The 26,589-nt window shown below is 39.1% G+C and overlaps 1 protein-coding gene across 7 annotated transcripts in view; it reads right to left on the bottom strand.

Moving 5' to 3' along the window:
- Window positions 1-26,589, bottom strand: part of mctp1a (multiple C2 domains, transmembrane 1a) — an 890,372-nt gene that overhangs the window by 151,297 nt on the left and 712,486 nt on the right. For 6 of the 7 annotated variants that reach the window (XM_051929433.1, XM_051929436.1, XM_051929435.1 and 3 more), the window contains one exon: window positions 4,569-4,628. In XM_051929433.1, coding sequence (XP_051785393.1) covers window positions 4,569-4,628 — 60 coding nt within the window. The remainder of the gene's footprint in view (window positions 1-4,568; window positions 4,629-26,589) is intronic. The other variant, XM_051929434.1, reaches the window with a different exon arrangement.

The following is a 26,589-nucleotide window of genomic DNA, read 5'->3' as shown; positions in this document are numbered from 1 at the left end:
ATGTGGGTTTCCCTTATTGTGGAACGTGGGTCAGCTGCACCATTGACAGTTTTGCACATATGGTCCATGGTAAATCCGTCAGTGGAAAATTTTTGTGGTGCCCCTTTGATGCCCTAAGTGCATTTTGCTTAATGGTTACAGCCCTGGGTACAGTAAGAACAAACAATGACAAACTATCACAATTATATATAAATGAGTTTAATTAGGTTATATTAAGGGTGCCTCCAAAGCTGGACATAACAATAGCAGGAGGTTTAAACTTGTAACAGACCTGTTTTTGGTAACATTCAGCACTGATCTGGTGGTTTTGTGTGTTTTCTGCAATGGGCTGGAGCAGGCATGTCAAACTCACTACCATTGGTGGGCTGCTTCGACTGCCATATGCGCGTCAGTGGGCCGCACTGTAACAAATACTATTATACAAAGTTACTGTAGCTTTCTTTCCAATACTGAAAAGTTTAAAGAAAAGCAATTTATTTCCATACAATCTCCATACAACAGCGTACAATTAGAGTCTTAGTCTCTTAGCTAGGACCTTATATTACTATATTATATTCATTGCTTATATAGGAGTCTTACAGTGTGAGATCTATTTCTTTTGTCCTGACACTTGGCATCTCTTGTTAGTAACCCGTTCGTCAATATCAGGCTTGAAATCTTGTGCAGCTGCAACTTTTATGAGGGATGAAAGGTAAGTCATCCTCGACGGTAAGTCTTGAGTGATGTGGGGTTTTGATAGCTTTCATTAACGAAAACAATTGCTCATAAAGGTAAGTGCTTCCGCACATAGGCAGTACTCTCAATGCCAACTTAAGGATCTACACATACGAGGATGGCAGATAAGCATACAAGCCTGGCACACCAACTTCATTGTATTTTGCCTTCAGAATAGAATCTGACTGCAGTTCAATCAATTCCATTTGGATATTCTCAGGCGCATTCTCAACATTGTAAGAGTATGGTGACGTAAACAGCGGAAAGTCCTGTTCGTGTGAACTGAAATCACGAAAACGCTCACTGAATTCATTGCTCAGTAATTCAAGTTGGAAAACAAATCCTCCAAAAATCTAATTTTACTTTACTAAGTTTACTTCAAAGTTTATATTGTAAAATAAGCCAATATGCAAAAAGCCCCCTGACCTACACTAATTTTACAAACTCAAAATCACAAAAATTTGTTAATAAACAACTTCTCCCATCCACTTCAGATCTTCAGCTGTAGTCTGCGAGCTATTACTACACGTGATGGTCAGTTCTGCCCAATGGCCAGTCTCAGCAGCCCAGCCAGTAGCAGCTCTAGGCTTGTGGCGGCCCTGGGCAGAGAAAGAATCGGTGGACCTTCGCCCATCCGTTGCGGACACTGCATAGCCGCCTTGTGCTCATGACACGCTTCTATATGTGCGTGTCCGTAACTTGAAAATCAAGTGGCGGCCCATGAAATTCTCATTACGGCAGAACGTTATAATACTACATATAGCTTACTGCTCTGACTCGAGCGATATTAGTAAATACAACGTACTAATTAACAAGAAACGCAATGTTTTTCGGCAACATTGCCGTCAGCTGTGTCGTTATTTTCTCTTTCTGTTTTATATTCAATATATATTGGCGTGGCTGCCCTGTGCAGGTGCACAGTTTGCACATGCCTAAGGCCGCCTCTGCTGCCAGGCTGCTGCAGCCTAGCACTTCAGTTGTGATGTCGCGGCTCATTAACTTTGGACAAGGCTCGTTGCTATACTAGCAGATGACATTTCCAGTACCATAATGTCATGGGAAAATGCGGTTTTGTCAGAAGGCAGAAGTAAGAAAAGTCAATAACTAACACCGAAGATGCAGAATGATTCAATCACAAACGATAGTAATCATTTTGTACAAGTCTAGTGGTAACTAGGATCTGTCATGCGGGCTGCACAGATTTTTGTTGTGGGCCGCAGGCGGCCCGGGGGCCATGTGTTTGACATACCTGGGCTGGAGTCTGAACCATGAAAAGTTGAGGTTCTGTGCCTGTTATAGATATTTTGTTCATTTTTATACATCAATATACTTTAAATAGGAATAATAAATAAAAAATACATACAGTACATAAATACATTATTATTACCCAAGATAACATAAAAAAATATACTGTACACTCACTAAAAATAACACTGACTGTTCATTCTGTATCTTATGTTATCTAATTTATTATTCAAGAAATTCATAAAGTTATCACTATTACTATGAAATTGACTATCGAGCATACTTTCCTTTATTACCATCAATTTTATGATCATTTTCCAAAATCTGCTAAATTTATATTTCTCCTCATGGTAGCTAGTGTTGGAAAAGAAGGCAGGCATTTTAAGGTAAGGTACTTCTGCTCAGTAATCATGGCACTAAAGAGTGGGATGAACTGCAAACAATGTACTTACTGTATATATCAAATCTCAGTTTCCCATACCTCTATGCAGTGATCACCTCGAAGCCACAAGGAAAAACACTAAAAAGGTATTTGAGAAGTTCTTATTGCTTGAAGTTACTGGAAATTCAAGTACCAAGACACACCCAGTGAAAGCAGGTAGATACTGAGGACTGTTCAGACAATCCAAAAAGAAAGGAAGGAACCTGAAGTGTGTAGTCCTGGACAAATTCAAGAAGGGAAGTTGGATTTGGATCACTTTAGAAAGTTCCCAGATGGAATTCTGGGTCCTCTCTTTATGATTTCAACCCTTGTTGGAGATATAAACAGTGAGAGGCCAAAATAGACTGCAGTTTGTTAATCTTGTCAAGAAGAAAGTAGCACTGCCTGAGAGGTTGCTCCAGGCATCCAAAGGGAAAGCAAAAACAGTCCTGCAGGACAAAGATGACTCAGTGGTTTAGTTGACTAATAAACATGTCAGGAGGCCTGGTCTAAAAGATTTACTCAAACGTCACAATGAATGCCCCTACTGGTCACTCTAATATAATATTGGTATTTATGATAAATGCAAAAAATCACTGCCTGAAATTCTTAGAGAACTTACATTAGCCGGAATATAACATAATATTCACAAAATGTCATGGGGGCTGGTGCCTATACTAGAAGCACTAGGAGCAATGCAGGAAAAAACAATGCATGTAATGTTAACCCATCACAGAGCCCCCCCTTTCAACCCACCAACACACACATAGGATCAATTCAGAACTGCCAGTTGAACTAACACCAATCTTGTTGGCACATTGTAAGTATTCATGGATTCAAACCCTGTAGTATATCAGTGCAAAATTACAGAAGCCACAGTCACATCTGCTTAGCCTACCTAGCATGCGCAGTTACTTTCAATTGACGTGGTATCAAGTGTCCTGTGACTGATCAAAATCCAGTCCTGGGCTCATTCTTGATCCGTACCTAGTACCAGCAGAACTGGGTGAGCCTCCCCAAAACCTTGAAATGTATAAGGTGAGTCCAGAAACTGAAGGGATAGCGCTGATCTTTTTTATTGGATTTAAATCCAGCAAACCTGTCTTCATAAAGATTATTTCAGTTTGATGGACAAAGAGACTAAATACTGGCATTTCATTTTAGATTAATATGAATATAAAATGCCAGTAATGAGTGTGAATTGTAGGAGATGACATAAAATATTTCATCCAATAGAAGGTCCTAATTTGAGACTATGTTGATAGGGACAACAGAGTGACCCCGTGGAACCACATTTGAAGTCTCAATTATTATGATTTCTATATTAAGTTCACAAGTACCCTGCAAGCTGTAATGGGTTGTCTCAAACATTAAAAAAAAGATTGTCAGAGTGAAAGGGTAATTCTAAAATTGTGCCCATGTGTGATCGTGCATGTGAGACATTTGCATCAGCATATGCCTTGCATCCAATGTTATTGGAGACCATTTCTGCATTACCTAAGTTCGGATGCTGTAGAAAAGTGCATAGACACATTTACAAGAAAACACCTTTCATAAACACAAAAGAATTATGGCTTAACTTAAAAACCATTGATTTCAGTTTTTGTAAAACAAATAATAGATTTCTTCGTCTTTCAGTTCAAGGACTGACAATGCATAGTTAAATCACAAGTTGATCCTCCCATTTTGGCAGCCTGAAAGGACAATTTGTTATTTGATGCTTTGAAATCAGATTTAGAAAGGAAATGCAGAAGACATGCACCCTGAAGTTTTGCTCACACATAAATGGCTCGAGTCCAGAGGCTTTACAATCAATAGCTGTTTACCTGAAACCTTAGCAAAGCGCACACTTGTGTACTCTCCTGTGCGTCTCATGAGTAGATAACTTCCCAGCTTCCCCAAGGCAAAGCGATCACATTAGCGACAGGCTGAGCTATTTCAGTTTCAGGTGGAAAAAGAATGACCCCAAAAAGGATTTACAATCATCCGGTCCTCATTCCACCTTACAAAGCACGCTGACTGTTCTGAGAATGATAAACAACTCTATTCATTTCTGTCTTTTTTTTTGATAGGTGGGGGATTAAGGATTCCTACTTCTCTTGCTCTCTTTTTTAACTGCCTGTAAAAACAGTGTCATTTCTAAAAATGCCTGTCCCAAGGTAGTAGGATGTTACAGAAGATTAATTACCTTGTCATCTTTGTCGTATTCTTCTTCTTCGTCCTCTAACATGTCCTCCACTGCCTGCTGCTGGAAGCAAAAAAGGAAAAAAAATAAATAGATAAATGAAAACCAATTGCTAGGATTAAAATAGAGAAGGCATTATTCCCCTCTGTTGTCAACAGATGTAAAACATTTCGCCTCCATACCACATACTGCCAGCTACTCCCTTCACTCAAATACACTAACACTTAAGAAGGGCACCAAACATCCGAACCTGGCACAGACCTCAAATACATTTTTTTTTTACTGCATGGAAGGTTAATGATTTTACCAAATTAAAACCTCATACAAAATTTCCTAAATAAAAAAGAAATGGATATCACAGTGCATGAAGGTATTTCTTAAATAATGTTTCTTAAACTGGGATTCAAAAATTTGCATACATTTTGGCTTTTAGATGTAGCTTTTTTGAACCCCAATTTAATAAGGCCAGTTTATTCAACATCCAGGATCCTGCCTCAACAAGCAGAACAACAAAACAAATGAAACCACATTTAATAGCTGATATACAGTACAGCCCTGACATCTTAAAAATGGTTACCAATGCATAATATAACATACAATATATAGACCAGGGTTCTCAAAGTCCAGTCCTGGAGGGCCGTAGTGGCTGCAGGTTTTCATTCCAACCCTTTTCTCAATTAGAGACCTGTTTTTGCTGCTAATTAACTTCTTTTGAATTAATTTTAATTGACTTGCTCTTGAATGCCCACACCTCTTAATTGTTTCTTTTTCCTTAATTAGCTGGCAAGCAACAGTGAGATACAAAATGAAGCAAAACATGACCAGCAAACTGTGTCCATCATACAATATCTGAAAATAAAGAAAGATGACAGTCTCAGGAATGTTGGTCTGCTCAGGTCCCCCAAATATTTTAGCAGTGCTCTTAGAAAAGAGAAAATGAACGATTTCTGAAATGTATGCCATTGCACAATGAGAGCAGTAACAAGCCATGGGATTAAAGAACGGGTTTAATTAACAACAAGAATCAGAGCCTAATTAAGCAACTGGTTGGAGAGAAATTGGTTGGAGTTTCAGGGCCTGACTTAGTTGGTCTTCTGTTAACTCCCTTCTGTGGCCTGTAGGGGGGTCTCACAATCCCTAAGCCCTTGACACAAATTTGCCAACACAGTTCTGGTGCAAACACAAACCTTTTATTCACAAATACCTTTCACAGGTTAAATGTCCACAACTAAAGCACACTTCATTTTTCCACCTTTTCTCCTCTTCTAACAGGGGAGCCTCACTTGACTCCTCTTTCAGCGCTGACCCCATTGTGTAAGTGGAGGTGGCCCTTTTATGCTGGACCCAGGAGTACTTCCTGTGTCAGGACATCACAAGTAGGATGCACTCCTGGGTCAGACCGGAGCTCTGAAAAGCAGGAACTGCTACTTCCTGTAGCTCCCTCTATGGCCCCCATAGGACCTAGCAGCGCATTCCCACTGCACTGCAACTCCCAGTGTGCCCAGCAGTCATATGAATGGGCACACTGGCCCAGGGGAGCCATGCACTCTTGAGGGGCTGTCTCCCCCTGTGTGCATTCACTATCATGTCTTCCTTGCCCAGTAAAGGGACAGGGCTCAACCTGGCTGTCCCAGCCCCTCTTCAATAAGTCCACTCACATTAAACTGTATGTGTATGTGTGTGTATGAATTGGCTGAACAGGCGTAGTGGTTAATGCAGTACATGTTATGTCGTTATATTTGGCTATAGAAGAAGAACAGCCAGAAGATGAATGGATTAAATGGATCAGGGGGTAGTGACTGATTGAAAGGGAGAGACCAAGAATACTCGTTAAAAGGGGCAGGTGTCAAATAGTAAAATGAAAACCTACTAGAAACACCAACTGCAGAAACCAAAAAAAAAAGATTATTCAAAAAGTTAAAGTCAAAAATACTCACTTCCTGGTCTTCTTTTCCTAGTAAATACAAAAAAGTACTTGATTGAAAAATGCAAAATTGTGTCTTTGATCCAGTACTGGATGTCATGTATAGCATGCCATTATCTTAAACTGGGTGGACAAAATGACACATGACTGTCATGTCACATGACTGGCAATGGTTACTCTTACTGTAAACAACATGGCCTCAGCAATGACTTTATCCCAGGATTCCAAAAGCAGGTTATCACAGGGTGTGACTGAATGTCTGCTCACTAGACTGGAATTTTCTTCAGCATTCCTTGTGTAAGGCTTCAGAAACTAGGAGAATAACTACACATCAGGTAAGCTGATTTGGGCTTTAAATGAAGTGAGTTGTTTATCGTGGTGCCAGAGAATGGTGATGTGATGTGCTATATGTTGTTTGGACATTTAAGTGTTTCATGCCAAGAAAGAGCACCACAGATGCAATGTTTGCTCTGAGGATGTTGATGGAGGAGTTCAGAGAAGGCCAGAAGGAGTTGCATTGCGTCTTTGTGGACCTGAAGAAAGCATATGACAGGGTGCCTCAAGAGGAGTTGTGGTATTGAATGAGGAAGTTGGGAGTGGCAGAGAAGTATGTAAGAGTTGTACAGGATATGTACGAGGGAAGTGTGACCGTGGTGAGGTCTGCGGTAGGAGTGACGGATGCATTCAAGTTGGAGGTGGGATTACATCAGGGATCGGCTCGGAGCCCTTTCTTATTTGCAATGGTGATGGACAGGTTGACATATGAGATTAGACAGGAATCCCCGTGGACTATGATGTTTGCTGATGACATTGTGATCTGTAGCGATAGTAGGGAGCAGGTTGAGGAGACCCTGGAGAGGTAGAGATATGCTCTAGAGAGGAGAGGAATGAAGGTCAGTAGGAACAAGACAGAATACATGTGCATAAATGAGAGGGAGGTCAATGGAATGGTGAGGATGCAGGGAGTAGAGTTGGCGAAGGTGGATGAGTTTAAATACTTGGGATCAACAGTATAGAGTAATGGGGATTGTGGAAGAGAGGTGAAAAAGAGAGTACAGGCAGGGTGGAATGGGTGGAGAAGAGTGTCAGGAGTGATTTGTGACAGATGGGTATCAGCAAGAGTGAAAGGGAAGGTCTACAGGACGATAGTGAGACCAGATATGTTATATGGGTTGGAGACGGTGGCACTGACCAGAAAGCAGAAGGCAGAGCTGGAAGTGGCAGAGTTATAGGTAAGAGGAAAAGAGGAAGGCCTAAGAGGAGGTTTATGGATGTGGTGAGAGAAGACATCCAGGTGGTGGGTGTCACAGAGCAAGATGTAGAGGATAGGAAGATATGGAAAAAGATGATCCGCTGTGGCAACCCCTAATAGGAGCAGCTGAAAGAAGAAGAGAAGAGTCATTGCATTTTGCACATTTGATAATACGATTACTACTACTGTTGAGTAAACGACTTTGAAGATGGTTGTCAAACACAGAGGCACTATTGTTACACTTTAGAGTTATTGTGCCCGTTATTGATCTCTGAACTGCTCCACCTAGGAGACACCTTGCTACACTATAATACTCCTGTGTTGTCAGTTTGTATGGCACAACTACCTCACAGCCTGGACCTTGCAGCAAGCAGCTTCCATCTTTATGGCCCACAGGAAAAGTAACTGAGTGCTGAGCGCCTTGCATCTGATGGTGGTGTACACAACGCTGTAACATCTTTTTCAGGGCCACTAAGTGAGTCGGGGCAGAATTGCACACACAGTCTTCTATTTTAGATTCCTGTTTATTGGCCACTGCACCACACTATTCTACAGACAAAGACTGGTCAAGTTCCAAAGTCAAAATCAGTGATTGACATCAAACAGAAATTATCAACTAGAAAAATAAAAAAAACAAATGTGCATTTTAGAAGGTGGGATGTACCAGGCTCATTACAGTTCACCAAAGCTACCAAAACAGCACAGCAAGTCATTTTGGTGACCATGCAGTTCATGTGAGATCAGATCATAACTTGAAACTGATTCAGGTAATGCTAAAGGTATAAAACATTAAATGGCTCAAAGTGAGGAAAATGAAAAAACGTGTAATTTTTGACAAAGAACCAACAGCAAAATAGAGAAGAGACTGTGTAGCTGAGCAGAAAAGAGAAACAGAGAAAGAGTGAGTTGAAAGTTATAATATCAGGATATATGTTCACATATCAAGGAAATGGGAAAGGAATCAAAACAAAAATCCACAGAAGGCAGGAGACAGTGTGGGAAATTTAAGAAAGAATGAAACTCAGAAAACAAAACTCAGCAGAAGGCAGATGGAAGCACCTTTCCCTGAATGTTAAGTTAGGAAGAGCAACAGGAAAAGTGTGGGAGACTTGGTAGAAAGCAAAATGAACCAACCTTCAGGCATTAGAGAAATAAAGCAAAATAAATGGAATGTATGGTTGAATAAAAGGACTTGTAAATCATTCATCAGAGCTTTCTGAGTGACAACGGAAATGGCTTCATTGAGTAGAGCACTGCATTAATCATTATAACACTAACTGCTAAGTGTTCATCTGCAGATGAGGAGGCAGCAGATGAATTCAGTTGTGAAGAATAGCAATTACTCTACCAACCATGTTTTTATAACAGGTCTCTCTATCACTCTATTAACTGACAATTTAGAATTTTGTGGGAATCACTTGGCAGCTGCCTGTCAAAGAAACTGCAGGGACTGTTAACAACCCCACCCACATTTCTCTCTCACTGTCACTCCTCCCCAAGTTCATTTTATTAATTGCTTGCTGGAACTGCAATAGAAATGTCAATAGATTTTTAACACCTTAATACAGTGTTGAATAATTTTGTTTCTGCAGAAGTAACACATCTTACATGTGTGCAAGCAAGGTTTTAATGACTAAAAAAGTCTGGTATGTCCAATACATCACTGCATAACATTCTCTACAAAAAATTGTTCCTGTCAGAATTCCTTCACTCTTTATCCCTCTATTTATAGCAGATTCAGAAAGTTTTCAGACCTCTTCACTTTATGCACACTTTATTGTGTTGTAGATTTAATTTTAACTGGATACATTTGTCATTTTTGCCCAATAATCTACATTCAATAATCCGTAATCACAAAGTGAAGACATGTTTTCAGAAATGTTTGCAAATTTTTTAAAAATTAAAAACGGAAATATTTTATTTATAAAGTATTCAGACTCATAATTTAGTACTTTTTAGAAGCATTTGACACCTAAGTCATGACTGGTGCAGTCAATTGGTTTTAGAAGTTACACAATTAGTTCAAAGGAGATCACCTGTCTGGGCTTTCAGTTGACTGACATAATAATGTCCATCATTTAGAAGGTCCAGCTTGTGGTGATTCAGCTTGGTGGCCTGACCTACACAATGAAGACAAATGAACACTCCAAACAGCTCTGTGAAAAGGTGAAGCTTTGAAGCGTCATCCTGATTGTACTGGAAAAAGGATCTGAAGCTTCAAAGCTTTGAAAATTGTGACATCTGGCAGGTTACAGAAATCATTGTAGCCATGAGCTTGACACAGCCCAAGTAGTCATCACTCTTGGTGATTGCATAGTTACTATAATTATTATTATTATAATTTGCTGCCTTTATGAATACTGTACAGTGATCCCTCGCTATATCGCACTTCGCCTTTCGCGGCTTCACTCTATCGCGGATTTTATATGTAAGCATATTTAAATATATATCGCGGATTTTTTGCTGGTTCGCGGATTTCTGCGGACAATGGGTCTTTTAATTTCTGGTACATGCTTCCTCAGTTGGTTTGCCCAGTTGATTTCAAACAAGGGACGCTATTGGCAGATGGCTGAGAAGCTACCCAACTTACTTTTCTTCTCTCTCTTGCGCTGACTTTCTCCGATCCTGACGTAGGGTGTGTGAGCAGGGGGGCTGTTCGCACACCTAGACGATACGGACGCTCGTCTAAAAATGCTGAAAGATTATCTTCACGTTGCTACCTTCTGTGTACAGCTGCTTCCTGAAGCGACATGCTGCACGGTGCTTCGCATACTTAAAAGCTCAAAGGGCACGTATTGATTTTTGACTTTGTTTTTCTCTGTCTCTCTCTCTCTCTCTCTCCCTGCTCCTGACGGAGGGGTTGTGAGCTGCTGCCTTCAACAGCTTTGTACCGGCGGTGCTTCGCATACTTAAAAGCCAAGCAGCCCTATTGATTTGTTTGCTTTCCTCTCTGTTTCTAACAGGCTGTGCTCCTGACGCGCACTCCTTTGAAGAGGAAGATATGTTTGCATTCTTTTAATTGTGAGACAGAGCTGTCATCTCTGTATTGTCATGGAGCACAGTTTAAACTTTTGAAAAAGAGACAAATGTTTGTTTGCAGTGTTTGAATAACGTTCCTGTCTCTCTACAACCTCCTGTGTTTCTGCGCAAATCTGTGACCCAAGCAAGACAATATAAAAATAACCATATAAACATATGGTTTCTACTTCGCGGATTTTCTTATTTCGCGGGTGGCTCTGGAACGCAACCCCCGCGATGGAGGAGGGATTACTGTACTTGTAACAGTGCACCAGTGTTTACCTGTACCAAGTGCCAATGACTTCCCCCTCTTCACACGGCTCTTTTAGGTAGCTCACTATTCTTCAAAGAGGCACTTGCTGCTGCTGCACTAGTAGAGACATTGGCAAGCCAGCCTGCAGCTGGCTTGCCAATGCTCATTTGCATGAAGGAATGCCAACTAATACTGCTGGCAACTCATGCCCAGGCTGATGCAGGTTAATACATCCATTACTATAGTGCTGTAAACAACAAAATTGCATAGGCACTCAGAGCCACTGAGCACTGGTGAGAAGCTACCATGCATTATAAGCCAACACTGATTCAGAATTATGTGACGACTTTATCATATCAAGGTTTTTTTCTGTAGAGCAATGAAAAGCATTAATATTTTTCCATTAGTACTTGGGTTTAGGGAATGTGCTTGTGGAGATGGGCACATATAAGAAAGTTCAGAGTATGTGCCTGCAGTAGGCTAGAGTATTAATGACACTGTCACAATAACAGATTGAAGATATTGAAAAGGTTTGGGGCAGCCAACCGTATATTATACCCTGGCTGCAACTGGGTGATTTTGAAGAGATCTTTATAGGTTTGAGTCCAAAACAGAATTGAATTGAGAGGGAAAATATGGGGGCTTTAAAGGCCGGGACAGGAAGTGATGTCATCTGAACAGGAACCGGAAGTGATGGAATCAGGACCAGAAGTGATGTCAACAATGGCGCAGATGCCGGCAAGCAACGTTATTAACAGCGCCAGTACTGGAAGTGACGCCATCGAAGGCGCTGGGACCTAGTGGGATTGTCCATGGATGGTCTGCAGAGGATTGAGAGAGAAAGTCAGTGCAGCTCGCCACCCCCTGGTCTGGCGTGGTACTACTATTATTCAGACCCTCTAGCTGCATCCCAATTGCACGTGTGTGACAACACGTTACAAGGTCCAGTCCAGAAGAATAATATAGCATGGTATTTACTTTATTGCTGGGTAATGGATTCAGGCTTTCTGGACTGTTAATTTAATTCAATTCTTCTGTGTAAAAGATAGCAGTGGTGGTTTCACATCCCCTTTCATAGCATGTGGAGCAATGGAAAGCTTCGAAGCAGTGAGAGCGCTACCGGTGCTCCAGTGACATTTAAAGCTTTGGACGTCATCAGTTAAGTGGTTGTAATGCTTCAATACAATGCTTCATTAAAACTTATACAGGTCACACGTCCCATCCCCACTGAAAGCAAAAATCAGGGGACGGAGACAAGAAAATATCCAAATCACTGAATATCCCTTGCAGTGCAGTTAAATCAATCATTAAGAAATGAAAACAGTGTGACAGGTAGGTTTGCCAAGAGCAGGCCGTCCAATACAATTGAGTAACTGTGGTGGGGGCCACCAAGAGACTAACTTGCAACTCCTTCAGAGTTATCAGAACAGTGGATAAAACTGAAGAGACTGTGCCTACAACAACCGCTGCAGGTGCTTCACCAGTCGCAGCCTTATGAGAAAGTGGCAAAGACAAAGCCACATGACATCTCAGTTAGAGTTTGTCAAAAGGGGTATAAGAGACTGTGACATTTGGTAAAAGAAGGATGAGACCAAAATTGAGATTTTTTGCCAATCAGACTAAACGCCATGTTTGAAATAACCCGATTGCTGCACATTATCAAAACACACCATCCTCACCATGAAACAAGATGGTGGCAGCATCATGCTATGGGGATGCTTCTCTGCAGCATGCCATGGAAGGCTTGTGAGGGTAGAGGGTACTTACTGGATATCCCTTCTTTTTGATTGTAATGCCTTTGGCTTGTTTTTTTGGTAGTGCGAGCAGTAAGTCTGTAGCTAGAATTATGGATCAGGTTTCTGGAGAGTGGTTAGGCCTAATCTTTTGACCAGTGTGAAGCACAGGTTTAAGTCATTTTTGAAAGGCATGATCACGATATACAGATTTGTCATAACAGAAACGTTACCATGTAAATTACTGTGTTTTGAATCTCTCGATTTTTTAACCTTTGTTGACCACGAATTTAGTTTAGTGTTTAGGTCCCTATCCCAGTTTTTCAACTTTTGCTTTGTTTTAACCTAATTTTATCTCCCTTTCCTTATTCAAAATCCTTAAGTCTGCCTTGCTCCTTTTGCTGCCAGAATGTTAAGAAAAGGTGAAATTTACATTTCTTGTGTTTACATTTATTTATATACAGGTAATATTCCATTACAATGAACTGCCAGGGACCTAAAAAATAATGCGTTGTAATGAGATTCTGTATTTGTTGCTATAGTGCTTTCTTTAACTTGCGTCCAGGCGTTTGCAATCATTTCAATAACTTCTTTCGCATTAATTTTAATCTTCTCCTGTCTACAAGTTATACTGACAAGAATTTTTCCCAGCATTTTCTTGCGATGATACACTTTCTGGCTGCGAATGATGCCCAAATTCAATGGCTGAAGCACTGCCGTGCAATTGGGTGGGAGGAATTCAACCTGAACATTATCTAAATGTGGAAGCATGTTGTGGACAGCACAGCGATCAATCAGAAGCTGAATCATCCTTTTCTTCTTCTTCATATTGTGAGGTTTCTGAACTCTTTTGGGATCCCCCCCCACCCCCCACCCAACGGGAACAACATGCTGAAGTGCGTCCCGAAGCATGATTGCCGTGTCTGTGGAAGATTGTTTGTCCGTTGCCAGGGCAGGGCAACAGCAGGCTCACACCACTGCAAACCATCTTTATTCAGCTTGAAACAGGAACAACATGGTTATTTATTGTAGAGTGATCTGCCACTCTCCTATACTCAGACACAGCAGTCAGGTAGGGATGTGGCTAGGTTAGGGCCAAGTAATCCTGTTCCCTGCATTTACAGTGTTCCTTGCATCACTCATCGAGATCTTTTCTGTTTGCTTCGGTGAAGAGCCGCAGCAGAGCTGTGAGCCTACTGTTGCCCCAGCAATGGATAAACAGTCTTCCACAGACATGGTGATCGCACTTCAGGACGCTCTTCGCAGTAGCGTAGCGTGGGTGTCAGCCGCCCGGGGCGGAGGAAAATTCCGCTGCCCCCTTATTTAGGTATGGTTCAAATTTTTACAAGATATTATTATTATTTATTGTGAAATTTTGCCGCCCCCTAAAAGTGCCGCCCGGGGCGGGCCGCCCCCGCCGCCCCCACTACGCTACGCCACTGGCTCTTCGGGAGTGTTGTCCCATTGACAGAGGACCCAAGAGCTTTTAGAAACCTCACATTTTCTTGAATGAGTGCCGCATTAATAGGAATGTTTTTTGAACAAGCATCACTAAACCACATAAAAACGGCTTTTTTGAAATATTCGAATGCATTTGCATTCATTTTTCTTCTTTTTTTTTGCTCAGTCTTTGAAGAAAGTTGACAGTGTCAGTGTTGAAATTCCAAATTCACTGGCAACATCTTTTTTCTTTTTGCTGCAATCAAGAGCTGCAAAAATTAAGGTTTTTTTTTTTCCTAATATGAACTGTTATCATTTTTTCGTGTCTGCTGTTTCTATAGGAGGGTGACATTGAGTTAAATTCCAGTGGATGTTTATCAGATGTTTACGAGCAACAAGCAAAAGCTATCACTGAAAACCACCGAAAACAAAAACAGCAAAAAAACAGTAAGGGGAAAGTTCGAAAAAAGAAAAAAAATTGACAGTGTTTCTGTTTGGGGATCGTTGTGCACAACTGAGCTGCGACCACAGAACTAACTGCTCTGTGGATGATTCATTCAGGCGTTTCAAGGTCTTTAGGGCACTTCGTTGTAATGAAAGTATCTGCTGAATTTATTTCATAGTAACGAGATTTCTATAGACTCGTGTCATGTGGGAAAACTGTCGGGATTATAAAAATACTTCGTTGTAATGAAAATTTCGTGGTTAAGATATTTGTTGTAACGGACTTTTAGCAGTATTTGTACATAATAAAACAGTGGTGGGGATTAAACTGAGAGCATTTGGTATTAGTGTGCAAATACTTAGCTATATGAAATATGAAAAATGCTCATTAAAATATTTTTCTTGTTCTTTTACAAGAATTAAAAATTGACCATAAAACTTTAAGGTGAAAGGCTTAATGTTTGCCTACATAGTTACACTCTGCCCTTCCATTGTAACTACTGTATCATCTAGCACAGCTGTGCGCAACCTGCGGCCGTACGGCCGCATGCGGCCGTGGGCAAGGACTTTGGCGGCCGTGGACGTGTATATTAAAGTGTACGTAATGGCGGCCGTGCAGGTGTAGGGTCTCTGGACTCCAGCGAGTAAGGGGTCTCAACGCCGCGGAATCTTTGTCGGCCGGGTCGGTATGGTGACGCCGAAAGCCGATTTGGACTCTGGGGTCTCTAGACTCCTGCAAGTGTAGAATCTCAAACACCGCAGAACCTTCCTTAGCCGGGTCGGTATGTTGACCAAAATGTTGCCCTTTATATATTCATTGAGGCCTAGGGACTCTCGAGCTTACTCCGCATTTCCTGGGAGAAATGGGGTGAGATGGTGCAGCGTGGATAAACAAATGGAAGTAGCATTCGATGTAGCACTGCCATCTCCTAATGGTCTCCAGCGAGTCCCCTGACTTTGCAAGTCTGTCTGCAAACATGCAAGAGCAAGGAAGCCATTAATGGCGATGTTTTCCAAACTTCCTGAAACAATTGCTGTAAAGGTTTTTTGTCCTATATGACGTTTCGTAGACATTTTTTTACATATGTAGACCAGTAAATTGAATATTGTCAGATATATCATACTCTGTTTTAATGTGTAATCTGTAAATTTTTACATAAATCATAAAACATTATTAAGTTTACTTGGACTTACTGGCGGCCGTTATTAAAGTAAAAAGTCTGTAGTGCGGCCGTCAATAGCGGAAAGGTTGCGCATGCCTGATCTAGCAGATGGCGGTCTTGAGGATTGATGCCCTCAAGTGTTTAGAGAATATATGGCATCATTACTGAAGATGAGACCCTGTTTAAAGAATAAAAAGAAAGAAAGAGGCCAATTGGGATCTTTTAAAATAAAGAAAGGTGTAAGTGGCTCAGTGTAGCAAAGGATGCTGCTTATATAAGCATTTAATAAAAACTAAACAAGTAAATATCACATTGTTCTGTCTTTCGAAAAACATGCCATTATTAAACATGCTGCCTTTTCATAAGTGGTTAAGGTTATGGCTGAGCTGGTGTTAGTAAATAAAATTATTATCTTTCATTACATAATGCATGCTCTTTTCAAAGGGGCACATTGACACACTTTCTTGGAATGAAATACAATATTGACGTGAGATTTCCTACCTCTACATTGTGCTGGTAGTGCTGACGTAATTATGCCATGTGTCAGTGAAACACACCGCCTTCTTTTTGATTCAACAAAATCAATTGTGTTTGCTCTTCAAACATGGTTGTATTATTTAGAATAAACCCAGGCCTACTTGAAGGAGAGAATCGACTGGGATCAGTTCTCAGGCAGGCCTGCCTGTTGCGAGAATTGTGTGGCTCACCGTGTGTTTCTTCCAGGGAGGTGGGTTTAGTCTGATTGTCAAGCTCATTCTGCGCACTGCCCTGGTGTTTTGTGTGTGTTCATGTCTGCAGGGCTTAGCATGCTGTGTTCTGGCTCCGTGTCTCATCTAGTGTTGGCTTTTCTGTTGTCCTCTTTTCCACAAAAGCAGACTCTGACTTTATAATTAGAGAAAGTGGGGTAAAAAACATACAAGTCTTGCTTGCTTTAATTAAATAAATAAATTAAAAGGATTTTTTCACTATTAATGAAAAGTAAAATAGTAATCACTTCATTCACCACAATACATATTTAATTCCTTGTACTAAACATTTAATGACTGTCCTATACTTAAAGACAGAGAAATCATGTTGTGATAACAGAGCAAGACTTAATCGATAGCACAGAAAGGTTCACTGGTTTACTTTGAAGCTTATTTCTTGAACATTGTAGGAGTTCATATATAATTATCTAAAATTACCTACAGTTCAAGTCCCACAGCAGGCTCCTCTCTCTCTCCAAACAGAGAATGGCATTAAAGGGCCTGGGGAACATAAGTCAATAATGCCAAACACATATTCATATTAATACTTTATACAGTGTAAATTTGTCCATGGTTGAAAAAGACCAAAGCCGTGTTGAGATTTTTACCTTTTTAAAAAAGGTTGTGTCAAAAATTGAAATATAATATCAGATTTTACAGAGTGTTTATCACCTCTCTAAATATGCAATGCTGTCCACCCATACCTGTGTCATAATGCTGTCATAAGACATCCCTAATGCCATCATAATTCATCCACTTATCATAATGCTGGCATCACCCATCCATCTGCTAAAGTGTCAATTTAATTCAAATCATTTCAGCACAGCACTCTTCACTGAGTACAGGCTCAAAATGCACACACAAATCCACAACAAAAATGAACAAACAGCAAATTGCTAAACCCAACAGCATTCACATGAACATTAACACACAGTAAACCAGAGAAGTTGTAATTTATATTCCTGGAGAAGATAAACCTCTCGGGCTCTATTGACAATTAGAATTCAGTTCAGGATAATGGGGGCCAAAGCCTATCCCACTATTATCGTGGATGAGAATCGATTCCTTCTCTTTCAGTGCCATTTTGGATGAGCTCATATTTTTACAAATAACCAAGTTTAGCAGAAACAGGCAGTTAGCCGGTAGTCGTGTATAGCTACAAGTTAGACATACTACCCACGTCACTCCAGAACGGTGAACTTGCCATTGGTCTTTGTTGGCTGGAGTGTTAAAAGCAGAGAGTGTAACACTGTATTCAAACATAATGAAGTATACCTCAAACTGTACTCTATGTACCGTCAAAATGTTTATACTACAACAATCAAAATAAAAAATGCTAATGCATAAACAATATCAGTATTGTTAATGCATAAACCCATTTACTGATATTAGAATACATCATGTAAGCTAATTTATAGTTTCCCTTAAATAACATGAAGTCTATCTAGTGTTTAACATTTATTAATACATTCTTGTTCTAATGGTATCATAGAGTGTCATCGTGTTGAATGTTGCTTGCACATTCAAGTAAGAATTTGACGGTACTCTGTTTTCTGCTACTACTAGTCATGGCATAATACGGCACAACAGCATACCACTTTCAGCATCACCAGAACTACAATCCATAATTGCCACATTTTGTAGAAAGTTTAAAGGAAACATTTGAAAAGTTTTTCAAATTTATCATTAGGTGTGTAAAGTTTACAGAAAAAGAAAACATGATATAACCAATATTTCAATCCGCTGGCAATGCCTCTTAGCAATACTAAGGAAGATATTTTAAGATGTTCATTCAAATGTCCACCCATTTTCTGATTGAACATTTCCTAGTAAAAGTTCATGGGGTGCTGGAGCAATGGGAGAAAGGCAAGAACAAACCCCGGACAGAAAAGCAATCCATCGAAGGAGATAACAGCACTCACAATCAAACTAATCCAGAGCTGTTTTTGGAATATATTTGAAATATATATACCGTAGAGAGCACATCTGATGTCTCAGTGATGATGCAGCAAGTGCTGCTACTTCACAGCCCCCATGATCTGGTTCACTTCCTCAATACGTTTTTCTTCTTCTCCATGTGGGTTTTCACCTGCACTCTAAAGACATGCATGCTATCATCCAAATGGCTGTTTGTGTACAGGTGTGAGATGATGCCCATCCAGTATGGGTCCCAGCTTTATGCTCGATGCTGAACATGACCTTAAAGTGGTTAGGTTTGGAAGAAATGATTTCATTTACATTTTCTGGCTTGTTCATCGTTACCTTCTAAAGAGCTTCAACACAAACATCCACATGAACACAAGTTGCGGCTGTTAAACATATTATGCACCATAATGACACATTTCCAGGTGTCTGCTCCAGATGCAGCTGAATCCAGTCAAGCAGCTAGAACACCTTTGTTGCATTAATACCTTCATACACACCAACAGACATGTTTGCTAGAATTTTGCATCTGTTTACCAATTATTTCTCAACATGCTGCCTGCAAAGAAAACAGTTTGTTTTTCCAGTAGCACATACTGCTTGCAATTTTTATTTATTTATTTATTTTACTTTTTTACAGCGCTGTAAGGAAACTGCTCAACAGATGTTTTGAGGTAAGCGAATGCTAGATATATATGGAATGTAATTAAACCAGTTCAATTAGTAAAACACATTATATGCAATAAATATTTGCAATCTGCTGCACGAATTCCCTTCTGTAGTAGGCTTTCACAATCTAAACATGTAATTACCTAGCAATAGAAAAAAGGAAATTAAACGCGTTCCTTGCTTTAAATAAACAGACTTAATAAATACATTGCTTTAAGCACATTTTCTACATTTTTGTAAGATTTGATTTTATTGTCCTTGGAACCAATAAAATGTCTACTACCACAAAGATGATCTTCAGCCAATGTCAGAGTGCAAGGTCTAGAGTTCCACTTCTGATGGGACATTAATGGAGACTCACTCTTTAATGAAATACTGGTGTGAAGTTAAGAGCCCGCATTCTCCTGTTCCTATTTTTTGTTTCTTGTTATCCGGCAGACCCACCTCACTAAATGCGGGGATTCTTCACGGCTGCTTCTTTCAGATATGCCCAAGCAGACAAGTGCCAGTTTTTGGTTACCACCAAACAGTTTAATGTGGGCTCATACTGGATGTAAACTGAAACATGTGTCCAGAGTAATGTTTATTTTAGGCTGCTGACGTTTTAAACAAAGCAACTAATTTGATTGCAATAAAATTAGCAATAAACGTGTGCCACTGCTACAAATACTGTGCAGTTAAAAAAATCCACTCAGTAATGTTTTTGAAACTATGTCCAGAAATTAAGCAAATGGGTACTCTGATGGGCAAAAAAGCTTTGAGTAAATATTTGTCAAGCTATTGAATAATAGGTCATGTTGTACTTGTGATTGTTTTTACCTGAATTGCATATTTAATAATATGTATTTTGTCCTTGTTTTTAATTATTACACTTATTATTAGTTTTCATTAAGAAATTACAGAAAATTCTAGAAAAAAAATATACCACATAGCAGTGGAGAGTAAAGTAGACCAAATAATGAATTTAAAAGAAATTATTTCTTACCACACAAAGAATTCAAGAAAAGAGCAGTTTTGAATTTCTGTGATTTATATTTTTAAGGAATTTTAAAATAAAACTATTATTTACTTTTTATTGTGTTTGTAAAGCTATTATTTAGTTTTTAAAAATAGTTTTGTGTTCATAAAATGTAACTACCATCAAGGAAGTAACTTATTTATTATTATTTTATATTGTTAGATTTATAAACTGCTCAAAAAATTAAAGGAACACTTTGAAAACACATCAGATCTCAATGGGAAAAAAAAATCATGCTGGATATCTATACTGATATGGACTGGGTAATGTGTTAGGAACGAAAGGATGCCACATTGTTTGATGGAAATGACAATTATCAACCTACAGGGGCTGACACCCCATAAATCAAAGTGAAAAAAATGATGTGGCAGGCTAGTCCATTTTGCTGAAATTTCATTGCAGCAACTTAAAATTGTACTCAGTAGTTTGTATGGACCCCACATGCTTGTATGCATGCCTGACAATGTCGGGGCATGCTCCTAATGAGACGACGGATGCTGTCCTGGGAGATCTCCTCCCAGATCTGGACCAGGGCATCACTGAGCTCCTGGATAGTCTGAGGTGCAACCTGGCACTTCGGATGGACCGAAACATAATGTCCCAGAGATGTTCTATTGGATTTAGGTCAGGCGAGCATGGGGACCAGTAAATGGTATCAATTTCTTCATCCTCCAGGAACTGCCTGCATACTCTCACCACATGAGGCTGGGCATTGTCGTGCACCAGGAGGATCCTAGGACCCACTGCACCAGCATAGGGTCTGACAATGGGTCCAAAGATTTCATGCCGATACCTAATGGCAGTCAAGGTGCCGTTGTCTAGCCTGTAGAGGTCTGTGTGTGTTCCTTTAATTTTTTTGAGCAGTAAATATTATTTGCAATTACACATTTTTTAAATAAAATGTACTTGTTTCTGAAATGCTAGGTTCAATGTACAATCATTTACCTTATATCTATAGTAAACTGAAAGTTTTCTATGGCATCCTTTACCAGGAAGTGTGAAATTCCTTAAAATAAATATACACCTGTAGTCCAAATTAATTTCATACATGCATGTGAATACCATATATAAATCAGTTTATAATCCATTTAAACTACCAGATTAGAAAAATAATCCTATATCAAAGGGTAAAACAAGAAATAATCCTCCATTCCATTACTAAAGAATTTCATAAAAGGGTCATACGATTAGCCCTGTGGGACTCCTTTAACAGCTTCATCCAGGACAGCAGAAATGCTTGACCCAGCTTAGCTCAATATGCGTGTGTTCATTTGATTAGTGACTCTAATTTAGCTTGGAATAAGTGAGTTTGGATGTTTGTGTGAGTCTGTCCTTCTGTGGACTGTCTTTCAGCCAGGCTTGATTTCTATCTTCTGCGTGATGTTCCCAGACAGTACATTCAGTAAATAAATCAAAGCACTTTAAATCCCAGTGGGTTAAGGGGAATTACGTGTTTGCTGATAAAAATGTAAATATCTGAAATATGTGATATACGAGTATCATATATATAAAACATATGAATGTTATTCCAATCGTGAAGAACATGAAATGGTTCAAAAACATGCCCATCATCTTTTCCAAACCATTCGCCCCATCTTTCTCACTGGCATTAAGTTTTTTGAATCTGATATGCATTTGCTTCAGAAACGAAACAGAAAGATCAACTTTTCTCTAAGACTGAGAAGTAAATTTCAAAATAAAATAAAACTTCAGAGAATGAAAGCTAGTCTTTTTAACCAGAGGGCTTGATTGTGATTTAAGACATATTAGAACTGCAAAAGTTGTTTACCAAGTAAACCCTAAGTAATAACGAGAGAAAAAAACACTAACACCGAGTTAAGACAAAGGAGTGAGAGTTAAAACCAGAATATCATAATTCTTCATCATAATTCATCAGCTCATATCAGGAGGGTGGTTCCTAGCAAGAGGGCAGGGTCCTATAGCAACTCTGCAAGGTCCTATGGCAACTCATTGCCTGCTTGCAGTGTCTGTCAAAGTGAGAATGTAACGTAGTTAGAAATAAAGCTAAAAATAATTAAAAACACTTTAAAATCCATCTCTCTATTATAATGAAAAAAATCCTGGGATGAGACGAGACTTTTTAGCCTGGGACGAGATGTGACTTTTTCACAGAGATAATTTCAAGTCCCGTGAGACGAGACTTTGTGCCAAGAGACTTAACCACGCCGGGGCCGGAAATAAAAGACAAAGAGTAGATGACAAAGTAGAACATCGTAAAGAATTCAAAAACATTGGCGTGATACACATGCAGAGCAGGTTAGAGAAAATGAAAGTACTAAAATTCGAAAGCCTCAAAAAAATGATAGTAAAGATGCATTACCGCAAACAAACGGAAATTATTACTCGGTGAAATAACAGAACAGCAAAAAGAGATTGAATATATTGTTCAGATTTAAACTTTAAGTCGGAGACTTGTAGATCATGTAATTCATGTTGCCATCAGGGAAAAGCAGTGATTCTTCCCAATGAAGAGGTGTATTTAAATTAACGAGAATTAAAAGATTTGTTGTTTGGTGAAAGTGAAATCCACACCCATGAGTGGCAGAGATGCGAAGTGGCTGGTGCATAGCGCAGGCCGGGGGAGTTGGCAAACAAAGTGAGCAGGGGGCAAAGCCCCCTAGTATATATATATATATATATATATATATATATATATATGGTTGAAATAGTTTACTGTCAAATAATGCAAAGAGTACATGACACGTGTTTCGCCCTAATTCTGGGCTCATCAGGCGTACACACTCACTGCACCCCCCCTCTCAGGGAATCGAACCTCGGACGTCAACGCTAGAGGTGAAGCCTCTAACGTTGCACTACGGCATGTGGTTCGTTCATTTGACAGCATGTAGATCGGGGTAATTACATTCATGGCATTCGTAGTCTGAATCACAATCTGATTGTATGGGTGGTTACCTACCAGGTAACGCTTGTGGTTGGTCAGCAAGTCAACTAACTTCCATTACAGTGCCCTCTTTCAGTTGCGAGAAGCAGATCATAGAATGGTTGAAATAGTTTACTGTCAAATAATGCAAAGAGTACATGACACATGCTTCGCCCTAATTCTGGGCTCATCAGGCGTACACACTCACTGCACACCCCTCTCGGGGAATCGAACCTCGGACGTCAACGCTAGAGGCGAAGCCTCTAACGTTGTGCCACGGCATGTGGTTCGTTCATTTGACAGCATGTAGATCGGGGTAATTACATTCATGGCATTCGTAGTCTGAATCACAATCTGATTGAATGGATGAGCCCAGAATTAGGGCGAAACACGTGTCGCGTACTTTTTGCATTATTTGACAGTAAACTATTTCAACCATTATATGATCTTCTTCTCGCAACTGAAAGAGGGCACCATGATGGATGTTAGCCGACTTGCTGACCAACCACAAGCGTTACTTGCTAGGTAACCACCCATACAATCAGATTGTGATTCAGACTATGAATGCCATGAATATCTATATATAATAAAATGTATGTCTGTCTGTTCCCTATACATTCCTACATGCTTTGACTGTTCTGGTCCAAATTTGGCACAGTTGCTCTCTAGGACCATACAGATAAGACAGACTACTTTGAAACATAAAATTTTGACTCTGGAGGTAAATTTTTTTTTCTGCATGCTAATGTTTTGCACGCCAGAGCAAGTGAAACATCAAAATAGGCTGAAGCCAGAGTAGCAGACAAAATGACCAGAGCTTAATGTTACTTACCTGGGCAACACCTCACACTGCTTCTGTCTGCTGTAATATAAAAAGAACTACTTTGTCTTTTTGCAGAAGTGTGTTGGGTGAGGCTTGATCAAGAGTGGGAGTACAGTGCAACCCAAGGTAAAATAAAACAGTTGATGTTTACACATTACTTACCTGGGTAATGCCACATGCTGCTTCTATCTACTGTAATATAAAAATGAGTATTGTGCGCTTTTGCAAGGGAGTGTTGATTGACTCTTGATTGAGAGTGGAAGTGCAGTGCAACACAAAGGAGAATCAAAGGGTTGTTGTTTAACTCCTGCTTTGACTACTTTTCTTCATAATTTAATCCCTATCAACTGCCCACAAGAGGACAAGCCAGACACAACAGTGTTCATAGTTACAATCCAGCAAAGAGTTCTTGACTGACAAGAACAGAGTCATTGATAGAGAGGCAGTGTGGATGGAACAGCTAGCAGTAACAACAGGTCCCCATTTAAAGAGCACATAAACATTAATAAATAAAATTCAAACTAATACATTAAATTAAAGTTAGAAAATTAAACTTTTCAAAAATAAAACTATCTGAAACTAAACAATATTATTCAGAGCACCAAAATAAAAAATTAGACATCACAAGCTTCCCAATTTTCAACAATGAATTTGAAATGGAAAAACAAAGCATTCGAACTAAACAAAAAAGAATACAGCCCATACAAGCCAAGTCTGATGTGGCATAAAGAAAATATAAGAACTGGTATGTTGGGTGAAGAAAAAGCAACTCAAAAAAAAGAAAGAAAATGAGAAAAAGATAAGTAGTTTATAATATGCAGTTCGTAAATCCATTTATGTGTGTATTTGAATTTCATACATATAACTGAAATCAATCAGATCAACACTAAAAAAAAGTGAAGAAGACAAATTATTTAATCTGTAACAATCATTGTGAATTCCAAAAATGTGCAAAATGTAAAAAAGCAATAGTCTTAGTCAGGATTTGGGCTGAGGGATTAATAGAGTTCAATAAGGGGTTACTGGAGTGCTGAGAAAGCTTTAGCAGTCTAAAGTAACACAGACTAATACAAATGTTGAAAAAACAATAAAGCCGTAGAGTGATTGAAAGTTCATTTCAATGATAGGCAAGTAACAGACAATAATATGCGGACAGAAGAAGTACCAGAATGTAAATGAAAAAGGACATGGTGTGAGACAAGAATCAATAATTTCTCCATTTCTGTTCTTGATTCACTTAGAAAGAATGATCAATGAGGTGAAATCGAACATGAGGTATAAAAATGCAGTTGTTTTCATCATTTCTTGTTTTGATTTACTGTACACAGACGTGCCCATGACTGTGATAATGTAGGATGTGGAAAAGAACTTAACAGTCGTAGGTGTGATACAGACCTACTGAAAATTCTAGGTGGACTGTTGAGCAAGAATGTAGAAAATGATGAATGTAGTAAGTTTTGTTGATGTGAATCACGAGATATACTGTACATCATTGGGGAAAGGAGAAAAGTCATAATAGAGAATAAACATAGTGGAAATGAGAACAACAAAATAAAATAAATGACTCAATAAGTGTAGTGATGGTTAAGAAGGTAACGTCATTTCACACTTCAGGTAATTAGAAGATAAAATTATGGCCAGACCTTCACTGACCTAAAAGAATAACTGGTAATTTATAGCATACATATCAATGTTAATTTGATTATTAAGGAAGCAGTATATAATATAATTGAGACACATGGATATTGCAAAGGGTAGAGCAACGCAGTTTAAAGGCATTTGAAATGAAATGCAAAAAATGGTATGATGGATGGCTTTGTCTAATGAATTGTACTGACGATGGAAAGATTTTAAACATCATTTTAGACAAAAAGATGAAGCATCTAGCAGTATGGGAGGTGTTTTCTGCAAAAAAGGCAATGAAAATTAAAATTAAAAAATATAAATGCAATCTCACTTTTGCAATTTCATTTTCAAAGTCTACACACAAAAATGCTGCAGAAATTAAAAAATTAAATGAAACAATACCATTTGCAATTTCATATTCAAAGTCTATGCACAAACATGCTGTAAAAAATTAAAATAAAATAAAATAATACCATTTGCAATTTCATTTTCAAAGTCTACATGTAAGAATGCTGCAAAAATTAAAAATAAAATTACATAGCACTATTTGCAATTTCATTTTCAGCCTGAACAGCAATGGAATTGCGAAAATGAAAAGTAAAATGCAATTAAGCACAGGCACCAAAGGCTGCTCGTTGAATTTTCATTTTCCATTTTCATTTTCATTTTCAAATTCTCAACATGCAAATAACGTGGGTCAGTGGGTGGGGCTTTGCGGCTCGATTTCCCACAACTTTCCGACCGTGTTTATTTCATGTGATGTTGATCTTTTTACCTCGTCAATAAAAATAAAGAATACAATCAAGTCATTGATCAACTACAGGAGAATGGGATGGAGGACGAATGGAGGTAAAAATTGTACAGGGGTAGATTATATAAAACTACAAAAAAAAAACAAAAATACAAAGTGTCCCATTTCCACTTTAGTGTAAATAAATGTACATATTTTTTCATGTTAAATATTGTACTTAAATACCAAATTAATTACTTCAGAACTACAATTATGCATGGTCTTTGGATTTTGTGTGTCAGTTTCACTGAAGTTTAAAGGTCAAAGAATTGTGGGAAATCTAGGTGCAAAACTCCACCC

Source organism: Erpetoichthys calabaricus, chromosome 7 (genome assembly GCF_900747795.2).
Source record: "Erpetoichthys calabaricus chromosome 7, fErpCal1.3, whole genome shotgun sequence".
In the NCBI taxonomy this organism is placed as follows: domain Eukaryota; kingdom Metazoa; phylum Chordata; class Cladistia; order Polypteriformes; family Polypteridae; genus Erpetoichthys; species Erpetoichthys calabaricus.
Note: the sequence above shows the minus strand (reverse complement) of the source record. Positions and strands in the feature narration are given on the sequence as shown.